Source organism: Gymnoscopelus braueri (genome assembly GCF_963280865.1).
Source record: "Gymnoscopelus braueri genome assembly, chromosome: 3".
NCBI lineage: Eukaryota > Metazoa > Chordata > Actinopteri > Myctophiformes > Myctophidae > Gymnoscopelus > Gymnoscopelus braueri.
The window spans coordinates 20,535,766-20,558,401 of NC_137612.1; the positions used below are offsets into that span (position 1 = coordinate 20,535,766).

The window sequence follows — 22,636 nt, forward strand, 5'->3', positions numbered from 1 at the left end:
GAAGACTCACCTCTTCAGACCCCACCTTAGCCCGTAGCACTTGACCAAGTCTTGACGACCAATCAGAGTTATGCAAAGGTTAAAATGGAATTTAGATCGCATGTTATTTAGACAGATGCTAGGTTCTATGTTTCCTGGTATAGCTTCATTGTACAGTTTATTATTTTTGATTGTTTATTGTTTAAACTGATGCTAGGTTCTTGGATTTAATTGTAAATTTCCTGTATATTGACAAATCTTATATCTCCTCTGGTGTCTTAGAGACTTCAAGATGACCACGTTTACTGTCCTAGCAGGTACATTTCACCATCAACTACACAGATGTCACACATCACCTCAAGGAATTATAAATTCTGTAAATTACCATATGCTACAGTACTGTCTGTCCGGATCTAACATTCATAGCTACTGTTTTCTGTTTTTCCTCCCCCCCCTCCTTAGGCTTGTGCTTGGCGATGTGCCAGCTGGGTAAGTCTAGGTGTTAGGTGTAAAATAACATCTGCTTCTGCTGCAGGTTGCATAACACTTCATTCTCACATTTACCTTAAAATGTTTAGGTTTACAGTTAACATTTACTGTTAACTGTAAACCTAATGACTGTAAACGTCTAATAAATAAGTAAGTAAACAGCATAATAGATAAATAAATGAATAGATAAATAACAACCCCCCCCCCCCACAACCGTTTTTCTTCCAATTCCAGCCACTGCCTCCAAAATGGTGTGCTACTTCACTAACTGGTCGCAGTACAGACCTGGGGATGGGAAATACATGCCCCAGAATGTGGACCCCTTCCTGTGCACCCATTTGATTTATGCATTCTCCATCATCAACCCTAACAATGAACTGATCACCTATGAATGGAATGATGAGGTTCTCTACAAGACCTTCAATGGCTTGAAGAAAAAGTAAGCAGGTGCCATTTAATACAAAGTACAGTGCAGTATATACTGTAGATACACAGTAAAATCCAGATTTCACTGTTCCTGTGTTTGAATCTGTTTTACCTGACAAACTTATATTTCTGTAAGTACATTTAAAAAAAAATTAAATACAAAAGTGTCGAGCTAGCCTATTCACACATCTTATTGTCACATAAAAACTAAAAATATATGTTATACTGCTATTGCTGATGTAATGAATACTTATAGTAGCCTGTCTGTTACTTCACAGGAATCCTGAGCTGAAGACTCTGCTGGCTGTGGGTGGATGGAACTTTGGTTCAACCCAGTGAGAATCCTTTTCATTCTTGTTACAGAATTATGTTACCAACACCTGTACTTGTACTTAAATTTAAGGCAGAAATAGGACAATGAAGTATTCATATTAACCACATTAATCCTGGTGACTCTATGTTGTCCATCTAGGCAAAAATCCTCAAAAGTAACCTACAGTATCAGCCTACAGTATATGCTTAATGTATACTCCTTTGTATGCCTTGAGCTTGTAGATTAGCTATTTTTGCCACAAGACACCGTCTTATGACAAAGTATAAATCAGGTTTAAGTGGTTAAAGTACCGGCTTAATAAGGCATCAAAGACATATTAATATTATGCTTATGCATCCCCAATCATTTTTCAGCTGAAGAATATAAATAATATTCACATTTTGTTTATAGGTTCTCCATCATGGTGTCCAATGCTGCCAACCGTCAGAAGTTCATTCAGTCAACCATCAGATTCCTGAGAACTCATGGCTTTGATGGTCTGGATCTGGACTGGGAGTATCCTGGTTCCCGTGGAAGTCCACCTCAGGACAAGCAGAGGTTCACTCTGCTCTGCAAGGCATGGGCGCCCTGACTCTTATTGTCAAATTCTTCACAAAGGATGACAGCACCAATTCACTCTTTTAGATCTGACAAACTGTGGTTTAAATTTACAGGAGCTGGTTGCTGCCTACGCGGCTGAGGCTGCAAAGACTGGAAACAGCCAGCTCATGCTGACTGCTGCTGTGTCTGCAGGAAAGGGAACCGTTGATGCTGGATATGAGATCGCTGAGATTGCAAAGTAGGTTGTTGTGTAATTTGAACAAAAAAAATACTTTTTGCAAGAAAATGAAAGGGGTTGTCAGCATATACCTTTTATACCTGTTTATTGTGTTTCTCCAGGTATCTGGACTTTATTAACGTGATGACCTATGACTTCCATGGAACTTGGGAGCAAGTTACTGGACACAACAGCCCACTGTACCGTGGCTCTCAGGACAAGGGTGAACTCATCTACTTCAACACTGTAAGGATGGCAAAACATGAGCATAATAGATGATATCATTATAATTTTAATGATCTGTATCCTGTAACCTTAGTACTTTAATTCAAGGTCAATAGTGAACATTCACTGTTCAGACAACAGTTCAAGCATATATATACGTATACTGTACTGTATATTGCTAATCCTTCCACGTCAACCTCAGGATTATGCCATGAAGTACTGGAGGGACAAGGGAACCCCAGCGGAGAAGCTGATGATGGGTTTCGCCACGTACGGCCGCACCTTCCGTCTGACAACATCAAACACCGGTATTGGAGCCCCGGCTGGCGGCGCTGCATCAGCTGGACCATACACACGGGAAGCTGGCTTCTGGGCCTACTATGAGGTGAATGTCTAAATAAACACAATTATAAATATAAATAAATATATATAAATAAATAAATATTAGTAGCAGATCTAATTAGTAGATCTGACAAGAGAATGAAAGGTCACAGATCTATTTTGCATACAGTAAGATAAGATTAGAATCCAACACTGTTCTTTTTTGGTCCTTTGATGTGGTTAGGAATATTACATACATGTCGGTTATACTATATCCCTAACTTTCATTTTTTTGTGGTTCACATCTAACCACAAAGGCATTTAAAAACAAGACCAGGAGACCTGGTTCTGCCAGACCCAGAATGAAGTCCTAGTATGTAGCACACCTACAAACCACTTTATAACTGAAAAGCATAAATCATTTTAGGCATTTGGGAAGGGGGACTTAAGGAAAGGGGGCATGCCTAAGGACAAAGGGGGCATGCCCATGTATGGAGAAAACAGGTACAAAACATGCACTACGTCACGGCTAAGCCGGACTTCACATGACGTGTCAGCCTGTGTATGCCCATGTATGGACGAAAGGGGGACAGACTTTTTTGGCTGGGGCCGGAGGACAAATGGACCATGCCCATGTATGGACGACCCCTTGGGTCTGGCAATTAAATGTCTTTATTTCGTTTCTTTCAGATCTGCACCTTCATGGAGGGCGCCGCCCTGAAGTGGATTGACGACCAGAAGGTTCCCTATGCTGTCAAGAACAACGAGTGGGTTGGCTTTGATTCCAAGGAGAGCTTTGCAATCAAGGTAAGTAGAAAATGAATTTATTCCCATGGCAATAACTCAATTAAACAAGACACAGTAGCCATGGGGAAATGTGGGATAGGGGACGATATACATGGACTACTATAGGGATATGAAACACATGGACACAATGGAGGATGTCGTCGCTGTCGGGTGGAAACCTTGTATGTCCAAAACTGTTACTTTTCAGGAAATGGGAAAAATAACCTGTGTTCCAATGCATCCAATGTAGTTGAAATATGGAGATATGAGGTTTCTACCCAACAGTAACGATATGCACTATTATAGGTCTATTTATGAATTAGTTTTTGTTTACAATTGTTGGTAGACAAGTTGATGTACTGTACCTTACATGTTTGGCTTGCCTGTGATCATTTATGTTTGCTGCTACAGATGAGTTTTGAATAATGTTTTGTTCATTTGATTGCTTTTAAATTATCTATATGTACTTTAGGCTACTGCGTTGTACCACTAATTGCCTCTCAGAGGACATTAAAGTGGTGTAAGTCTAAGTCTGCGATCATGCGACAAACTAGCGTCATGTCCAGGGGGTGTACTTGTACATCATGGCTGGTGGATGTACCTGTACATTAAGCCGCCTCATGCTACAGAAACAGGAGATAGGGTCCTGTCCTATGATATAAGTCTAAGTGGTATATCTTCACACTATATTAAAGTGTAGTAGTGTGATATCAAGTCCACCAGTGTACCATTTGTGTGTGTGGAAATGGAGCGGACAATACGATAGAAGAAAATCTACTGCTCATTGGTCAGTCAGTAATGTTGTTGTCCTGCAATCTACAGGTTCAATACATGAAAGACAACAACTTTGGTGGTGCCTTTGTGTGGGCCCTGGATCTGGATGACTTTAAGGGAGACTTCTGTGGTGAGGGAAACCACCCTTTGCTGGGACATCTGCGCAGCCTTATTAATGCCGGTAAGCAGAGTTGTTTCTCATCTTTTTTCTGTGTTCATAAATGTTGCACAATGAGAGGTGACAAGGAATTTGATTCAGTTTTCAAGATTCAAGATTCAAGAAGTTTTATTTGTCACTGACTTATACAGGTACAAGCAGCGAAATGTTGTTGGGACTTGTCCTGCAGATTGTGTACATATAACGAAAATATTAAAACAAGAAAATAATATATATAAAAACATTTTTTATAGAATGGCAATAACGAAAAGCAATATATTAGTAATAATAATTAAGAGTTAACCCCATAAAACTTAAGTTAAATATTGCACAATGAGAGAACACAAGGAATATGGTTAAGTGTTAACACTTAACCATACCGTACTTAAATGTTGCACAGGACGAGGAATATAAATATTTGAAGGATTTAATACTTAATACTCCCATACTTAATATCTCAGTAAAACATGCACTTTCTGCTCCTGTCAATCTCTCAGATCTGCCTCCAACCCCAACCACAACCTCCAAACCTGGCGTTACCACCCCTAAGCCAACCACTGCCACAACCTCCAAACCCGTCACAACCAAACCCGTCACAACCAAACCCGTCACGACCAAACCTGTTGTGACGCCACCTGTTCCAGGGAAGGGATTTTGCAAAGGGTTAGCTGATGGAATCTATGTTAACCCAGAGGACAGGGGCAGCTACTACGTGTGCGCAGGTGGCAGAACCTACCTGAGGCCATGTGGAGTGGGCACTGTCTTTGAAGACAGCTGCAAGTGCTGTGTGTGGCCCTGAGCATTAGACACATCCGATGAGTCGTTTGCTTGGTGCTAAAAGTCTCTTGGACAATTACTTAATTTCTGTTATGTACTGTAGACAATATGTAGTAAACGTGATATAGTTTAGAGAATAGACTTGTAGAGTTGACATTTTTGTGAAATTTGTATTTAATTGCATAAGAATAAAAGTATTTATCATACTGGTGGAAGTTCATTTATTTAACCGCTGGAAGTATTTTTGACACAATCTTTAACTCATACAAATGATTTACTATGTAAGTCCTACATCGCTCTCTCGCTGCATATCCAGTCCTCTTGATCCTCCATACATCTGGCTAGCTCATCAGTACTTTCCACCCCTGCATCTTAAACTACTATGCTTTGCAAATGAGAGAGTTGTTATATTGAGCAAAGAAATTATTTATTTTTCGAATATTGTGCACTTTTGTAAATGAACCAGCAAAAGGAATTGACCAAGTACATAATGTAGCTGGAATATATCCTCTGCATTTAACCCATCCTAACTATTAGGAGTAGTGTGCAGATATTAAACAGCTCCCAGGGAGCAGTTAAGGTTTCAGTGCCTTGCTCAACGACACATGCATGATGCCAGGAGCAACCGGGATCGAACCGCTAACCTCCTAATTCCCAGGCACCCCCTCCTACTCCTCACCAGATAAAATTGCAGATGACTATTGGGAAACCCAAGGACGCTTTACCTCAGAGCACAGGTCTCCGCCAGGTCAGGTAGGTTATTGTGGCCTCCTGGTGGCGCTATAATAGGCCAATGTGAAAAGGGTGCCATTTCTTCTTAGGCCTTTCAATTGGGCACTGCATTCATGATTTGAGGCATGTTGTTCCAAAAATGTGTTTTGCTAAATTAGACCTGCTGGTGGTGCTATAACAGGCTAATGTGAAAAGAGTGGCATTTCTTCCTCGGCCTAGTGTGAATGTGCATGCACAATTTCACAGAAATCGCACGCTGCGTTGATGATTTGAGGCATTTTGTTCAAAACAAACCAATCGTGCAAACTTTGAAAGCCAATCTTTGCCAATCAGGATGGAATATGGAAAATCGGACAGATCCGTGTGTTGATCACATGACTATAGAGATACTGTGTACCGATTTGCGTGAGGTTTGGACAAAATCTGTAGGAATGATATCCAAAAATGTGTTTTGCACAAATCGGCCTCCTGGTGGCGCTATAATTGGCCAATCTGAAAAATACGGGGCAGATGTTCGGCTTTGGCATCCAGGGACTGTGTGTGTACAGTTTCGCAGCGGCCGGGCCAACTGTGCCGGAGATTAGCTGTTCACAGACAGACACACACACACACACACACACACACACACACACACACACACACACACACACACACACACACTCACACACACACACACACACACACACACACACACACACACACACACACACACACACACACACACACACACACACACACACACACACACACACACACACACACACACACACACACGGACACACGGACACACACACACACACACACACGGACACACGGACACATGGTCACATGGTCACACGGACACACACACGGACACACGGACGGACGGACGGACGGACAGGGTGCAAAACATACTCTCTCGCCATGCCTTTCGGCCTGGCGGAGACAATAAACACACTAGCTGCCAAAAGCCTGTTTGAACAAGTGTCTCTTCAGTGCAGACTTAAAAGAGTCCAATGAATCTCCATAGAATTTAGGCATTTAACAGACACTTTTAATGGGTGAGCACTCTGGCAGCTGAGTTCTGCACATATACTGCAGTCTGTCCAGGGCTTTGTTGGGGAGCCCGAACAGGACACTATTACACTAGTCCACTAGTGGATTTGGTAACAGATTTGATGTGAGATTCATAACAGAGGGTATTCATGTACAGTACATGCCATGTAAACAATACTTCATGATCAATGGTCAGGGTCCGATATTTCAATGTCAATCTTGTCACATTGTCAGTTACCAATCTTGGAGCAAAGGCAGTAGCATGTATAATGCCGTTGTAGCATAGATATTATTAATTTGACAGGACCCTGTAGCAATTTTGCATTATATTATTAATATTGGCCAATACATGTCACTATCACTTAGCAATTTTAAATCAACTTGGAAATAGATTTGATTTATATTTGTATTCAAAGGCCAAGTGTGTTTAATAGGCCAAAAACATTACTAAAATGTAATGGTCAAAAAGTATAATCCATAAGGTTTCATAGTTATCTATTGATGTTGATCAATATATTAGAGAGAACAACTGATTTACCAGTCACTAATGCTCTGAGAGTGCTGCATTGGTCCACCAAGTAAATTATTTACTAATTTAGGTCAGACCTAACATTATCTTATCAGATCATGTACCCATTTTTATAACCCCCACTCACACAAGTTATCAATTAATTACTTTACAATCCCTCCCTCACTTGTCCTGAATCAATAGTATAAGAAGCTAAATATAACTGCTATTCACTGGTATTTCATCTGATGAAGGTTCTGAGGTAAGCTTGGGGGAAAATGATCAGGGTCGACAAACTTTATGTAACAATTTCACTAGGTTTTCAGGACAACAGAAGTTATATGCTAATTAAACTGAGACTTAAGTAATGTTATATCTGGGAGAAATACTTACTACTGTATATTACTGATATACAGTAGTATATCAGATGGTTTTATGTCTTGCTGTCTATTTTCTGAGTGTATAGTATACTGTACTGTACACTCAGAAAATTATATATTGCATTGTTGAGCTCTGTTTTCAATGCCTTATATTGGTTGTTATTGTACAGTGAGCCAATTAAGTAAGAGCAAAACCATAAGTGTCTGAAAGTATGAGCGTACAAAAATGACCTGTAAATGTTCCTCAAACTTGACCATAATCTTTTTTCTGATTCTCATTTTCTCTTTTATTTTACAGTAACATTATGAAGTTGTGAGATTTCATATCAAAATGACCAGACTCACCGTTATCACAGGTAACACAAATTGTTATATTTTTGATTTTTTTTAAAGGTGTTGCATTCACAACAACTCTCTATACACGGCTTTGGAGATACTGTTGCAGACATATTCCTCAATGTTCCTAAATGACAGATTGTGTGTAATTTGTCTCTTTCAATAGGCCTATGCCTGGTGTTATGCCATCTGGGTAAGTCAAAATTCTATCGCATCAACTAAAGGCTAATTTGTCTGGAGACTTGGTTTGGACACTAGCAGCAAGTAAATATGTGCAGAACAATATGCATATAGTTTCACCATATGTATAGCACTCAACATGACTTTTCCTAAATCTGCTCTCTTCCCTTTAAATTATCAACTACAGCGATTGCCAACCACCAGATGATATGCTACTTCACCAACTGGTCCCAGTACAGACCTGATCAAGGAAAATACATGCCAAAAGATGTGGACCCCTTCGTGTGTACCACCCTGATCTATGCATTTGCCATGATCAACCATGCCAATGAAGTTGTCACCTATGAATGGAATGACGAGGTTCTCTACAAGTCCTTCAATGAACTGAAGACAAAGTAAGTAACCTTCGGTATTCAAAGTACAAACAGTAGATTTAGCTATTTTCAGAAAAAGCCAGGGAGCTTTTGTTGCTAATGTGTTGTGCATCGGAAAGCAAATAACAGACTGAAGGCAAAAGAGGCCGTTTTCCTTCATCAGGTTGTACATATCATGCGACAAACAGACCCCATAATGTAGACATAACATCAGTCTAACTAATCTCTCCTTGTCTGGTTTAGAAATCCCCATCTGAGGACTCTGTTGGCTGTTGGTGGCTGGAACTTCGGCTCCAGACAGTGAGTATTCTTATAAATCACATGTATGCACGACCAGCTGAAAGGTTATCATGACGGTTCTTTTTATTGGAATTATCTATTCTATCATATTATTTTTTATTCTATTTTGTAGCTATAGATATAAGCTATGAACAGGATGGAACATAAGAACATATGTGCGATACCTCAACCTTCTACCCAGGTTCTCCATCATGGTGTCCAATGCTGCCAACCGTCAGAAGTTCATCCAGTCCACCATCAAATTCCTGAGGACTCATGGCTTTGATGGTCTGGATCTGGACTGGGAGTATCCTGGAGCTCGTGGAAGTCCACCTGAGGACAAGCAGAGGTTCACTCTACTCTGCAGGGTGGGTCTTCAGCTCTGTCTTTATGTTCAATTTTCACTTTTGGTTCACAACTGTGGTTCAGTTACATTGTTTAGTTTCTAACTGTGATGCATTGTGGCATTGTGGATTTGCAGGAACTTGTCGTTGCCTATGCAGCTGAGGCCAAATCTACTGGCAATACTCAGCTAATGGTGACCGCTGCTGTGTCTGCAGGAAAGGGAACCATTGATGGTGCATATGAAATCGCTGAGATTGCCAAGTGAGTCTAATGTACCTCATTAGAGAAGAAGGGGACTGCTTGTATCACATAAAAGCTTTTCATAGTGATCATTTCCATAATTTCCTCATTTGTACCCAGGGAGCTGGACTTCATCAATGTGATGACTTATGACTTCCATGGGACTTGGGAATCGTTCACCGGACACAACAGCCCACTGTACCGTGGTTCCCATGACACGGGTGACCTCATCTACTTCAACACTGTAAGGAAACGTACTGTAAGAAACATCCATAATACAACCTGTATCACTGTATACACTTTACCGGTTGTTTTAAATCCAACCTCCTTTCCCATTTTAGGACTTTGCCATGAAATACTGGAGAGACAACGGCACCCCAGTGGAGAAGCTGAGGATGGGGTTTGCCGCTTATGGCCGCACCTTCCGTCTGACATCATCAGACACCGGTATTGGAGCCCAGGCTAGCGGCCCAGCATCAGCTGGACCATACACACGGGAAGCTGGCTTCTGGGCCTACTATGAGGTGGGTCTCGGAAATGATAACAATAATTAAATAATTCTGAGGGTGAGCAGCTAATCAGACAGACAATAACATGGAAAGACACTGATTTAATACATAGAATTACCCTTTTTCTTTTTAGTTCCTTTTTCTTGTGACATTACAATGTGTACATGATTGTCAGGTATACATCCCTAACTTTTGTTTTTCGTTTGTGGTTTAGATCTGTGGCTTTTTAAAAGGCACCACTGTGCAGTGGATTGAAGACCAAAAAGTTCCATATGCCACCAAGAACAATGAATGGGTTGGCTTTGATACCAGGGAGAGCTATGATATCAAGGTAGGAGGCATATTATCACCATATATTCCACACATCCATGGTGCATTTGTTAGAGCATAGTTCAGTGAATCGTTCTTTCACCTTTGACCTTCCACCCCACAGGTCCGCTACCTGAAGGAGAATAAATATGGTGGTGCCTTTGTGTGGGCACTAGATCTGGACGACTTTGCTGGACGATTCTGTGGAGAGGGTAACCACCCTCTGTTGTCACATCTCCACAAACTCCTTGATATTGGTAATGGCAAAGAATTTCATGAGTAAAATATATAAAATGATATATCTAATTTACACCGTTATTCACTCAATATTACATAAATAACAATACTTAACTTTTTTTTTTCACTGTTCAGAGCTTCCCCCATTGCCCCCCACCACTACCCCAGAACCTGGTGCTAGCACAACCAGACCTACGACTACCACCACCACACATGCCCCAGGATCCGGTTTCTGCAATGGCAAACCAGACGGCCTCTACCCTAACCCAGATGACAAGTCCAGCTTCTACATGTGTGCAGCTGGCGTCGACTACATTAGGCACTGTGATTCTGGCACCATCTTTGATGACAGCTGCAAGTGCTGTAACTGGCCCTGAACAATTAATGGGTGAACAAAGTTACCTTGTGTTTATTTGTGAACTCCCACAGTAGGCCTACTATAGAACACTATGGATAACATTCACTCGCAAACACTGGGTATTATATTCCCATCTTAAGGCATGATAAAAGATGTTATATTTGCTGTGTAAATAATGATCACCTGAAATCTTGTCGTGTCTTGATTAGTTTTGTAAAGTTAGAATTCAGTTTTCTTGTGAAATGTTGTGTACAGATTATAGCCAAACAAATTAAAGTACTTATTTTGCATACTGTTGAGTATTATTTCATTATTTTATTATTTGAGATCCCCCCCCCAAATAATTGTATTCAATTCTATGCATTTTGTTCTCTTTAACCCGTATTACCTAGTTTTGCATAGATACAGATTTTTTTTATATTAGATAAACTAGACGAACATTAGGCACATGACTACTATCTCCAAAAGGTGTGATTGTATGATTAATGTCACGATGGGTTTGTAGAGAAGTACGTTTTGAAAGGTGTAAATGCACAATAATTATTCTCCTTATGTCGTCCGTATAGTGGTCACACCGAGTAATGTTGGTGGAAACTACAAAGTAGCAGGCAGATATAAGAGAACTATTTGCATTTCACATTTATAAATACCAACCATGACAGACAAAACAAACAAACTCATTCCTTATATTAACCCCACTGGAGCAGAAGAATCATCATTTCCTGTGTATAACTGCCACCTGTAGCCAAGCACATCGTATGAGTACAAAGTTGAGAGGTCCATGGGATATGCTGATATTCCAGGTCCAGGTTATGATAAGCAAATTAAAGATGTAAGCTTGTTGATTCAGTAACCTTTATGACATTAATACTTTGGCCCAACAATATAATTTTGCACTTTATTGATTAGAGTGATGTATTTGTTCTTATCTAATAGGCATCAGTAGGTTCACTGGACAAAGTCTGCAAGTCACTGACATGAAAACATGCCCAAGTTGTCTCCCATTTTTTTGGAATGACCTAAAGAAAGCATAATAATAGGTAGACATTTCAACATAGTCTAATTTGCCTGGCATGACACGCACGCACGCACGCACGCACGCACGCACGCACGCATGCACGCACGCACGCACGCACGCACGCACGCACGCACGCACGCACGCACACACACACGCACGCAGGTGGGTGCTGGTGGGTGCTGGTGGGTGCTGGTGGTGTGAGCAATACCACCTGCAGCTCAATGTGACAAAGACTAAGGAGCTGGTCGTGGATTGGAGGAAGAAGAAGACACTGGTGTCCCCCATTTCCATCCATGGGGTCAATGTGGACATCGTGGAGGATTACAAGTAGTCGAGGTACCACTTTATTGTATTGTACACAGTGTATTGTGTTTGATTAATACAAACAGATTAAGTAGTTTTGAATGTAATTGCGGATCATTTTTGAGCGTTCATTTAATATGAACTTTGTAACTATGAATAACTTAAACCAACATGTATAAAGGATAGGCATAAATAAGCTATGAGCTTCAGCCTATGCCTTTTCGGTCAAACAGTATGATTTTTTTTTTATTACAGTGTGTTTTGTGTAACTGTTGATAAAAAATGTACAATAAAGTGGACTGGTCAAAATAAATTAGACTTTTTCAATGTCTGCTAAAAGATTTAGAAAATGTTCTGTGAGTCTATAGTGGTCAGTGCCTTCTTATTTGCCGTGGCGTGCTGGGGCAGCGGGCGGCGTGGTGGACACCAACAGACTCAACAAACTGAGGAAGGCGAGTGATGTTGTGGAGGTGGAGCTGAATTAAACTTTACAACGCATAGGTGGCATTTAATTGACTGGTACTTGACGTACAGTATAGGCCTACAGCTGTGCAGCTGTTTTTAATGTATTATGTTTTATAATTAATGTTATGCTTTGCTGATGAGAGCAGCTGTAGTTTTAAATTTCCCCTCTGGGATAAATAAGTATTTTTCTTTTCACCTATTTTTCTCCCCACTGTAGTGGGGAGAAAATATTTAAATTGGCATAACATCATTATGCCATTTGATTCATCCCCAAGCATATTTGTGTGTGTTGTCACTGCTGCTGGCTCACCTGCCAGTCAGTTGTGCCATAAGTGAACACAATGTCTAACGATATGGGAACCCATTCTGTAAAATTTATATTCTTTAACCATCCTTCCACCTAGACTTTGATGTCTGAGCATCTCGTTATAAGTCCCAATTTATTGATTGGGGTTTCTTATTTGGACATTTTCCATGTGCTTTTCACTTGTCTCAATAAGGATGTTATTATTTGTCTTCAGTTGGTATCAGTATGCAGAATTGAGTTCAGTTAAACTACCAAATTCCCAACCTCCATTTTGAACTTCAAAGTCTCTCAGTCTTCTAATCAGTGCGTTTTAGCTATCTTCATCAAGATTGAAGTTGAGGGCTGAGAAGCATTTCTGCCGTGGAGGCAATAAGATGCTTAATAATAGTACTAATAGAGGACAAAGTTCATCTGTATTTAACCAGCATGGAAAAAAGATAAAGCAATCTGAAGAGTACTGTGAGTATTGGAAGATGACTTTCAAGTGTCTTTTTCAGCTAAATATGATAAATCAAATGGAGGGTGAGATTGTCAATTAAACTTTTGGTTTCATTGTAAAATAAATATGTGGTAACATTGTATCTTCAATATTATCGCTGTCGGGCAGAAACCTATCTCCATTATTATTTCAACTATTATTTCAACTTGCTATATTGAAATTAATGCAACGCGTCGTGATGCGACTATTTTCACAATTTTAAAACGTTTTTAAAATAATTAAGTAAAAAAGTAAAGGAAAGTAAAAAAGGAACAGTTTTGGACATACAAGGTTTCCACCTGACAGCAACGATATAAAAGGAATAAATAGAGTGCAGAGCTGGATATTTCAGTATTTGTCTACCGTATCAAAATGACTGTATACATGCACTGTACAGGGGCATAACAGGGGGCATAAATATAGACAGTGCAGCAGGCAGTGAGGGCCCTCCAACAACATGTTGGGTGGGAAATGGGCCCTTGTGGTTGAGTGGTAGATTCAGAATAATTATGTCATATACAAATACAGTAGATACAGTATGCAATGGTGATGCATATGATGATGATTATGTATATCGTTGTCAAACGTCAGTCCCTATTTGACCATGTGATGAGACAGTACATACATGTAATATATACTGTATACAGTAGCTATTGTAGGTGCAAACGCCAAGAATGACAAGCTGAGCACATCTGCGAGCCAAGCGAGCACATCATGCCTTTCAACCATAAAAGCACCAGTGAGAAAAGACAAGAGAGAAAAGAATTGGAGGAGAAGAACTTGCTATCCCCAATGTTAGGATAGCAAGCTAGATATGAAGTTAGTCCTATACGTTTTTATTTATTATCATGATGGATGCATTTGATAATGTTACATAATGATGTGACTAGGGCCCATGCGTCACCTTATGCCACTGACCCATTAAGTCATATATTGTGTAAGAGCTGTAATGTAAGTTGACCATACATTAACATACTTATCTCAACAGATTATTATGACCCAATCGTGTTTATCACCTTGTGTCCTTTCCACATCTGTTTGTTACAATGTGGGGGTTCGATAACGCCCACTATGCTGTCCTAGTTTACACAGTATAAAAAGCTTGATGTTATGGTTGTTCACTGGCTCTTTTTTTGAATATTGGAGTACCCAAAGGTAAGCACAGAAGAGGAATTAGTGGTGGCGCACACAGATTTCTTCAATCTTGACAAGATTAGGCTTCATTGTAATTGTTGGATTACATCATTAATGTGACGGCGGGTAGATTCTGCAAATGTTGCCATGAAAATACATGCCAAATATCTCTGAAAGTGAATGATTACATACTGTATATATTCTACCATGATTACAATATCACTTTAATCTTTATCAAAACAAAGGTTCAGAGTGAAGGCTTGAGAGCTTTAATATCAAGATGACCAGGCTCACCATTCTGGCAGGTAAAATGGTTGCCATAAACCTTCTGTAAATCAGAATAAATGTATTGCGTGTAGAATGGGCGTAACCATCAGTTATTAACTCCAGGTGTCTGTTTCTTTCCTTAGGCTTGTGCCTGGTGTTATGCCACATGGGTAAGTGATGTCAGTACTGTCATCAGTATTAGTTTAGGCTAAACAGTAGGTAACCAACAGCTTCTAATTATCCAACCTGTCATGCAAAGTATTTGTGGATTTGCTTGAACATACACGTTTGCAGTGGTGGACAGTGACAAAGTCCACTGAGTTTGAGTACTGTACTTGAGTAATTGTATTTTCTTTATACTTATGACCTTCACTCCACTACATTTCAAAGGCAAGAATTTTACGTTTGACTTCATTAATTTTCTATGAAGGGAAAAAGGATGTTATGAATTAACCACTATTAAAAGAGATCTACAAGCTTAGCTCACAACACGTTATTGATATTTTTGAAAAATCCTGGATAATCTTTAAATATTATTGGAAAATGTCTAAATTTGAATACAGGAACACATTTATTTGTACTATACTTTTTGAAAGCAAGTACTCCAGTAGTTTAACTCAAGTACAAATTTTACTGAGCAACTTTCACTTGTAGTTGAGTAATATTTGAGTATCTACTATCTATAGTTTAGTACTGGGGTTGAATACTTTGTCCACCACAGCATTTTTGTTTTGTCTATATTTGGTAATAGCTGGTTTAAATTACCAACCGTATTCTGCTTTTAAACGCAACAAATAAGAACTGTGAAACGTCTGCTTTCTCTCAACAATACAGCAACTGCCAACCACCAGATGATATGCTACTTCACCAACTGGTCCCAATATAGACCTAATGAAGGGAAGTACATGCCCCAAAGTGTGGACCCCTTCCTGTGCACCACCCTGATCTATGCCTTCTCAATAATCAACACCAACAATGAACTGGTCACCTATGAATGGAATGATGAGGTTCACTACAAGGCATTCAATGGCCTGAAAACCAAGTATGTACTGTAATCTAGGACAGATCTGCAAGCAGCCAAGCACATACTTATCAATTTGCCTTGAAATGTTGTTGATGATTCGAAACCTCCCACATAATCTTATCTGACCACATCTAGAGGAATACAATAGGAATACTTCAACACGAGAATGCACAGGTCTATAAATGTTTGATAATTTGACAACATAAGAATCTTCCTCATCTTTCTCTTCTGTCTTCTTTAGGAATCCTCATTTGACGACTCTACTAGCTGTTGGAGGATGGAACTTTGGTTCAGCCCAGTGAGAACTTATTTTCCTCACATCCCAAGTTATATGACTATAAACATACTTTGTATATCTTAGTTGTAACTTTTTATTGTAAGGCTATCAAGTTATCTTTCAGGTTTTTGTGAACATCACATTGCAGACGACTGGATAACTGCAACAACTTGCCTTCTCACTAGGTTTTCCATCATGGTGTCCAATGCTGCCAACCGTCAGAGGTTCATCCAGTCAACCATCAGATTCCTGAGGACTCATGGCTTTGATGGTCTGGATCTGGACTGGGAGTTTCCTGGTACCCGTGGAAGTCCACCTGAGGACAAGCAGAGGTTCACTCTGCTCTGCAAGGTGGGGCATTTGCTCTTTAAGTCTAACACATTGACTGCCAATCACGTAGATCTACGCGAACCGCTTTAAAGCCGCCACGTTTTTTTTTTTTTTTTTTTTTTTTAATGTTTTTTTTTTCCAATTTCACCCAAAGACCAAGGAGATATGATTAGTTGAAGATCTAGACTCCTATCCACTTCCTTGTTAACTTAAAACTTAAAAATGCTGTATTTCGGCTCCTGAGTACCTTTTTTTTTCCAATGAAAAACTCTGGCACTGGCTAAAAAAATATGAAAATAATTCTGGCAGTAAGGACCACTTCATCCATTGTCAACCTATCTTCATATAGTTGGTCCTCAACTAATGCTCATGGTCTGTGTCTCAGAGGAGTGCTGTGGACAGTTCAGAAACCCGCCTACCAGTGACTTTTATTAACGGGAGAACAATGGCTTCCATTATAGCATGCTAACTTTCCAGGAATAGAAAGCCTGCATTTAGCTTGGATTCCCCATCGATGATGTCACTGGTAGGCGGGATTCTGAACTGTCCACAGCCCTCCTATGAGACACAGACAGAATAGACAAAAATGGTACCATATAATAATGAGCATCAGTGAGGACCAATTAAATGAAGATCGGTTGAAAATGGGTGAAGTCGTCCTTTAACTAAACATCACAATGTTCATTCACTGCTACAGTAGGTCTAATAAACGTACAGTACCTACTGTGGTTTAAATTTACAGGAGCTGGTTGCTGCCTATGAGGCTGAGGCTGCAGCGACTGGAAACAGCCAGCTCATGCTGACTGCTGCTGTGGCTGCAGGAAAGCCAACCATTGATGCTGGATATGAGATCGCTGAGGTTGCAAAGTGAGTCTAGCATCAACGGCTGCTGGAACAGGAACAGGAAGTGGAAATTACCACGGCGAATAATCCTTAAGACGCTGTGGTGATTCCTGTTTGTGTGTTTATGTGTTTCCAGGTATCTGGACTTTATTAATGTGATGACCTATGACTTCCATGGAACTTGGGAGACATTCACTGGACACAATAGTCCACTGTTCCGTGGCTCTGAGGACAAGGATGAACTCATCTACTTCAACACTGTAAGGAAACATGCGGGCATATTTAGCATATAGAGCAAGAGGCATATAAGCTGAAGCTGGTGATTGGCACAAGTTCTCCTGTGTTACATACTGTAGGTACCAAGTATGGTGGTGTTCATTCTTCTTTCAGGATTATGCTATGAAGTACTGGAGAGACAACGGAACCCCAGTAGAGAAGCTGAGGATGGGTTTCGCCACTTACGGCCGCACCTTCCGTCTGACATCATCGAACAGCGGTGTTGGAGCCCCGGCTAACGGCGCTGCATCAGCTGGACCATACACACGGGAAGCTGGCTTCTGGGCCTACTATGAGGTGAGGTAAAAATATCCATCATCTGGTCCAGCACAAGTGAATGAAATAAATATTTATCATTAGCTTTGTAAGGGGCACCGGCCTTTTTTTAAGTAAACACTGAGCTCTTTTCTCTGGTGACATTGCAATGTGTAACATGACTGTCAGGCATTCTGTATTTCTAACTTAAATCTTTTGGGGTTCAGATCTGTGGCTTTTTAAAGGGCACCACCGTGCAGTGGATTGAAGACCAGAAAGTTCCATATGCCGTCAAGAACAATGAATGGGTTGGCTTTGATTCGCAGGAGAGCTATGACATTAAGGTAGGTGGCATTTCAGCACTCTATATTCCACACATCCATGGTACATTTGTTAGAGCATATAGTTCAGTGAATCATTCTTTCACCTTTGTCTTTTCACCCCACAGGTCCGCTATTTGAAGGAAAATAAATTTGGTGGTGCCTTTGTGTGGGCACTGGATCTGGACGACTTTGCTGGACAGTTTTGCGGACAAGGCAACCACCCTCTGCTGTCACATCTCCGCAAACTCCTTGATATTGGTACATTTTTATGAAGCTTTTCCTCATTTCAGATTCCATATTCCGATCCATTGCCCATATATGGGCATGCCCAACCGACAACTTCAATTCGCGTATCGGCGAGGACCCGAGGGCGTGATGCGCCAATTGGGAAGCTTGTCATCCTTGATTGGAAAGCACTTTGGGTTAACTGCTGTCGTTTGTGCTATGTAAATAAAGATGACTTGTCTTGACTTGTCCCTTCCATTCTCTTCTGCCCATTTAGAGCTGCCCCCCCTGCCCCCCACTACTACCCCAAAACCAGGTGCTAGCACAACCACCAAACGGCCCACAACCACCACCATCACCACGCACGCCCCAGGATCCGGTTTCTGCAACGGCAAACCAGATGGCCTCTACGTTGTCCCAGAAAACAGGAGCAGCTTCTACCAGTGTGCAAGTGGTGTCTCCTACCTGAGGCCCTGCGCCTCTGGCACCATCTTTGCTGAGAGCTGCAAGTGCTGCACCTGGCCCTGAACAATACCTAGTGTTTGTTTGCTGATGAACACTCAAAGTGGTATATCATATTCATAGATATTATGTTCCCATCTTAACGCTGATTAAAAATATATATTATATTTACTGTGTAAAGAATGTTTCCTTGATTAGTTTTGTACAGTTAAGTTTTCTTGTGAAATGTTACTATATATTTTACAGGTTGTAACCAAACAAATTAAAGTACGTCTTTGCATATTGCTGAGTATTATAACATTATTGCATTCCGCAGATTCCTTTTTTACTAAATCATTTCATTATATTATGCATTTTATTTCCTTAAACGCACATCACATAGTTTTGCATTCATGCAGTAAATAGTTTATATGAGATAACAAAAATGAACATTAGGCATAACTACAGGTATCTACAAAAGATGTGACTTCATGTTGGGTTTTTATTACAGAGAAATAGTTTTTGAGGGACAGTACAAAAGCATGTTCCATGGATCTACCATAATTTGTACCAATGGGTCACACCAAGTACTATTGGTGGGAACTAAAGCAGCAGTAGATAGATCGTTTTCATGAGGGGTGATACGAGGAAAAAATGAAAAATCCTTAACGGTGGAGTAAGTGATATATTTGTTAAGATAAGTGTTAAATAGTTCTATATTCCCATAGCAATCATTGCTATGGAGTGTTGGTTCAGTAACAGGTGTATCCCCTTCTCTCCAGCTCTTTACCAAACATACCAATTTGATCAAATCCGTCCGGAGCAGACAAAATTGGAACAGGAACACTATTAAATTGAAGTTGATATTTGTTTTTTGTGGGGATCTCTCTTCTGATCAAAATTGGTATCCCAAACTGAAGAGCTGGAGAACAAACTGAACTGAACAAACACTCAATAGCAATGATTACTATCGGCATAGAGATTTAACTTTTGAAAAAAACTTTTTTTAACCAAATATATATCATAATATGTTTACTTTATCTGTAAACATATTTTCACTTAGTCATATCAACATTTCCAAACTCACTTATGCCTTTTGGCTCCAGTACACCCGATGGATTAACAGACAATCAATATTAAACAATATTAACATAAACACAACAATGTCAGGCCCCACATGTTAGAGGTTGTGATGAGGACATGGTGCCATTCACATATTCTTCTATATTTAATTGACCCAAATATCATGTCAAATAGACAGATGGCACACATATATGTTGTCTGTGTAGCCTCTCATCCAGGAGCTCTTCACAAATTAGTTATTGTGATTGTCCCCTCCTACATGACTCTGGAGAGATCTTGATCCAGATTGGTGTTCAGCTTTGCATTAAGCTTTTTTCCCTATCTGTTGCCATATGTATCTCATAAATATGTATTTTTGTATATTGTTGTTGTATATTTCATGGGTCAACTCAACCGAGCAAGATCTTAAAGTGAGGAAGACAATTGAATGGAGGGCCCTGAACAGCATGACCAGTGTATGGAACTCCAACCTCCCCCGACAAATCAAACTCAGCTTCTTCTATGCATCGGTATAGAGTCTGTTCTCCTCTATGGCAGTGAATGCTGGACCTACAGTAGAAACCAACCCTGCAGAAGTCTCTAGGCGGGTGCTACACCAGAATGTTGCGTGCGGTACTTAACATCAGCAAGAGTGCATGTTATCAACAAGAATCTGTATGAGGGAATACCTACAGTAGGGTGAGCGAGAAAATAGTAGCCAGGAGAATGAGACTAGCAGGACACTGCCAAAGACACTAAGAGCTGCCAGCCAGCAAATTGGTGCTGTGGGAACCAACACACGGGCATCGGTCACGAGGACATACCACATTATCATACGTTAGTTCAACCCCTGGAGATCAGGCTGGTTAGTTAGAAAGATGCAGCAGCGCAAAGCACCAATGAGCTGGCCAGATGTATGGAGAACCGGGATGACTGGAAGCGACAATGGAGGACTCGTCTGAGGACGACCTAGAGAGATATTTAATATGAAGAAGAAAATAATAGTGCAATAAATGTTTGCATACCGAAATAGTATGTTGTCTGGTCACTTGGCAGTAATGGGTAATTATCCACCCCACCCATGTTGATGGGTAGATTGATGTGTGTACTCAGTTTTGTTAAACCTTGAAGGAGACTATCATGTCAAAACGTTTACCATTCACATCCACCACTTGTTCTCTGCCCCCCAGATCCGACCTCACCCTATACATATTCTATAAAGTATATAAGTATTACTATAAAGATTCACTGTAAAAACCCAAAGCCCTAAGCCCTTTTTGTTAGCCACCATTTTCTTTGAATTTCAGGTTTTCAGATTGCAACCATGATATTAACCCCACTGAAGCAGAAGAATCATAATTTCCTGTGTATTATTACCACTTGTAGCCAAGCACATCATATGAGTACAAACCTGAGAGGTCTATGGGATCTGCTAACATTCCATGTTTAGAATATCATTAACAATTCAAAGAAATAAGCTTGCTGATTCAGTAATCTTTGTGTCATTAACCCATTTAGACCTGAGGCCGAAAAACGCCTTCTAAATCCTGACCTAAGTTTTCTGAAAAACTTCAAATATTTATTCAAAAATTACAACAAATGTATGTTGCTATATACTGTACATAGCAACAGGAACCCCAAAAGGGGTTCCCGTCCTGAAAGGTATAGTTACAAATTGGAGTTCCCGCCCAAAATGCTCTAGACAAACAATATCATTTGACACTTAATTGATAAGAGTGTTTATTCTTATCTAATAGGCATCAGTAGGTTCACTGGACAAAGTCTGCAAATCACTGACATAGACAGCATGTGAAGTCATGCCGCTATTGGACCTAACCTTGTTAAGTTAAAGACAATTAATATTTAACTAGGGAACATGACATCAATGAGAGGATGTCTTTCAGTAACTTTTTCTTTTGATGGTAATGACATTTAGTTTGATGCTGATTGGTGGATAAGCTACCTGTCGCCCCAAACACAGAATCCACCAAGATGGCAGGTTACTTCACCAACTGGACTCAGTATAGAGCTGGAAAGTGAAGTACTTGTAGAGAAATGTGGACCTCTTCATGTGCCCCCATCTGATCTATGCCTTCTCCATCATCAACCATGAGAATGAGTTGCTCATCTTTGAATGGAAAGATGAAACAACAAGGCCTTCAATGGCCTTAAGGTCACGAAACACATTCTAAAGCCTTATTATGACACAAGTGTCTGACCCCATTCCACTTTGCTTAAACTCTTTTAAAAAAGCATTATTGGAACTCATATCTTAATTTAATTAGTGACAAACCATTGGACTGGGGGGGGGGGGGGTAGGCCTGTTTGGCCAACCCGACCCATTAGCTTCACGGATTGGAAGAGCTTTGTGTCACGTCACATAGAGAGCTAGTCACACATAGCCAGACTGGAGATCTCCGTCTAGCTCTGCCTGGTAGGCGGAATAGAGAGTGGGCTCTCCAACAATGAGCTGGGTGGAAAATGGGCCCTTGAGTGTGATTCAGATTCATTTTTGTCATATACAAATATGCAATGATGATGTTTGAGTATATGTAACGTATGTTGTTGTTCAATGTCAAGTAACTATTTGATCATGTGATGAGACAATCCAATATAGCTAGTTTAGGCATGACATTTGAAAATCAAGACGGACAAGAACTGCAAGTTCCTGCATTTCAAACATGAAAGTGGCAGAAAGAAAATAAAACAGAAAAGAACAGAAGAAGGTAGAAAAGCTCCCTAAATTAGATTCCTTTTTTTA

The 22,636-nt window shown here is 40.2% G+C and overlaps 1 protein-coding gene across 1 annotated transcript; it reads left to right on the forward strand.

Annotated features, from left to right (window-relative positions):
- Positions 1-716: 716 nt before the first annotated feature.
- On the forward strand, positions 717-18,900 carry LOC308081848 (acidic mammalian chitinase-like; the record flags this gene model as incomplete). The annotated part of the gene is made up of 18 exons (XM_080423469.1): positions 717-907; positions 1,173-1,229; positions 9,052-9,217; positions 9,331-9,455; positions 9,555-9,678; positions 9,776-9,958; positions 10,158-10,274; positions 10,377-10,509; positions 10,625-10,852; positions 15,654-15,861; positions 16,085-16,141; positions 16,306-16,471; positions 17,193-17,317; positions 17,430-17,553; positions 17,684-17,866; positions 18,052-18,168; positions 18,273-18,405; positions 18,650-18,900. 18 exons carry the CDS (start codon positions 717-719, stop codon positions 18,898-18,900), a joined length of 2,688 nt encoding a protein of 895 aa, XP_080279595.1.
- Between the last annotated feature and the right edge of the window lie 3,736 nt (positions 18,901-22,636).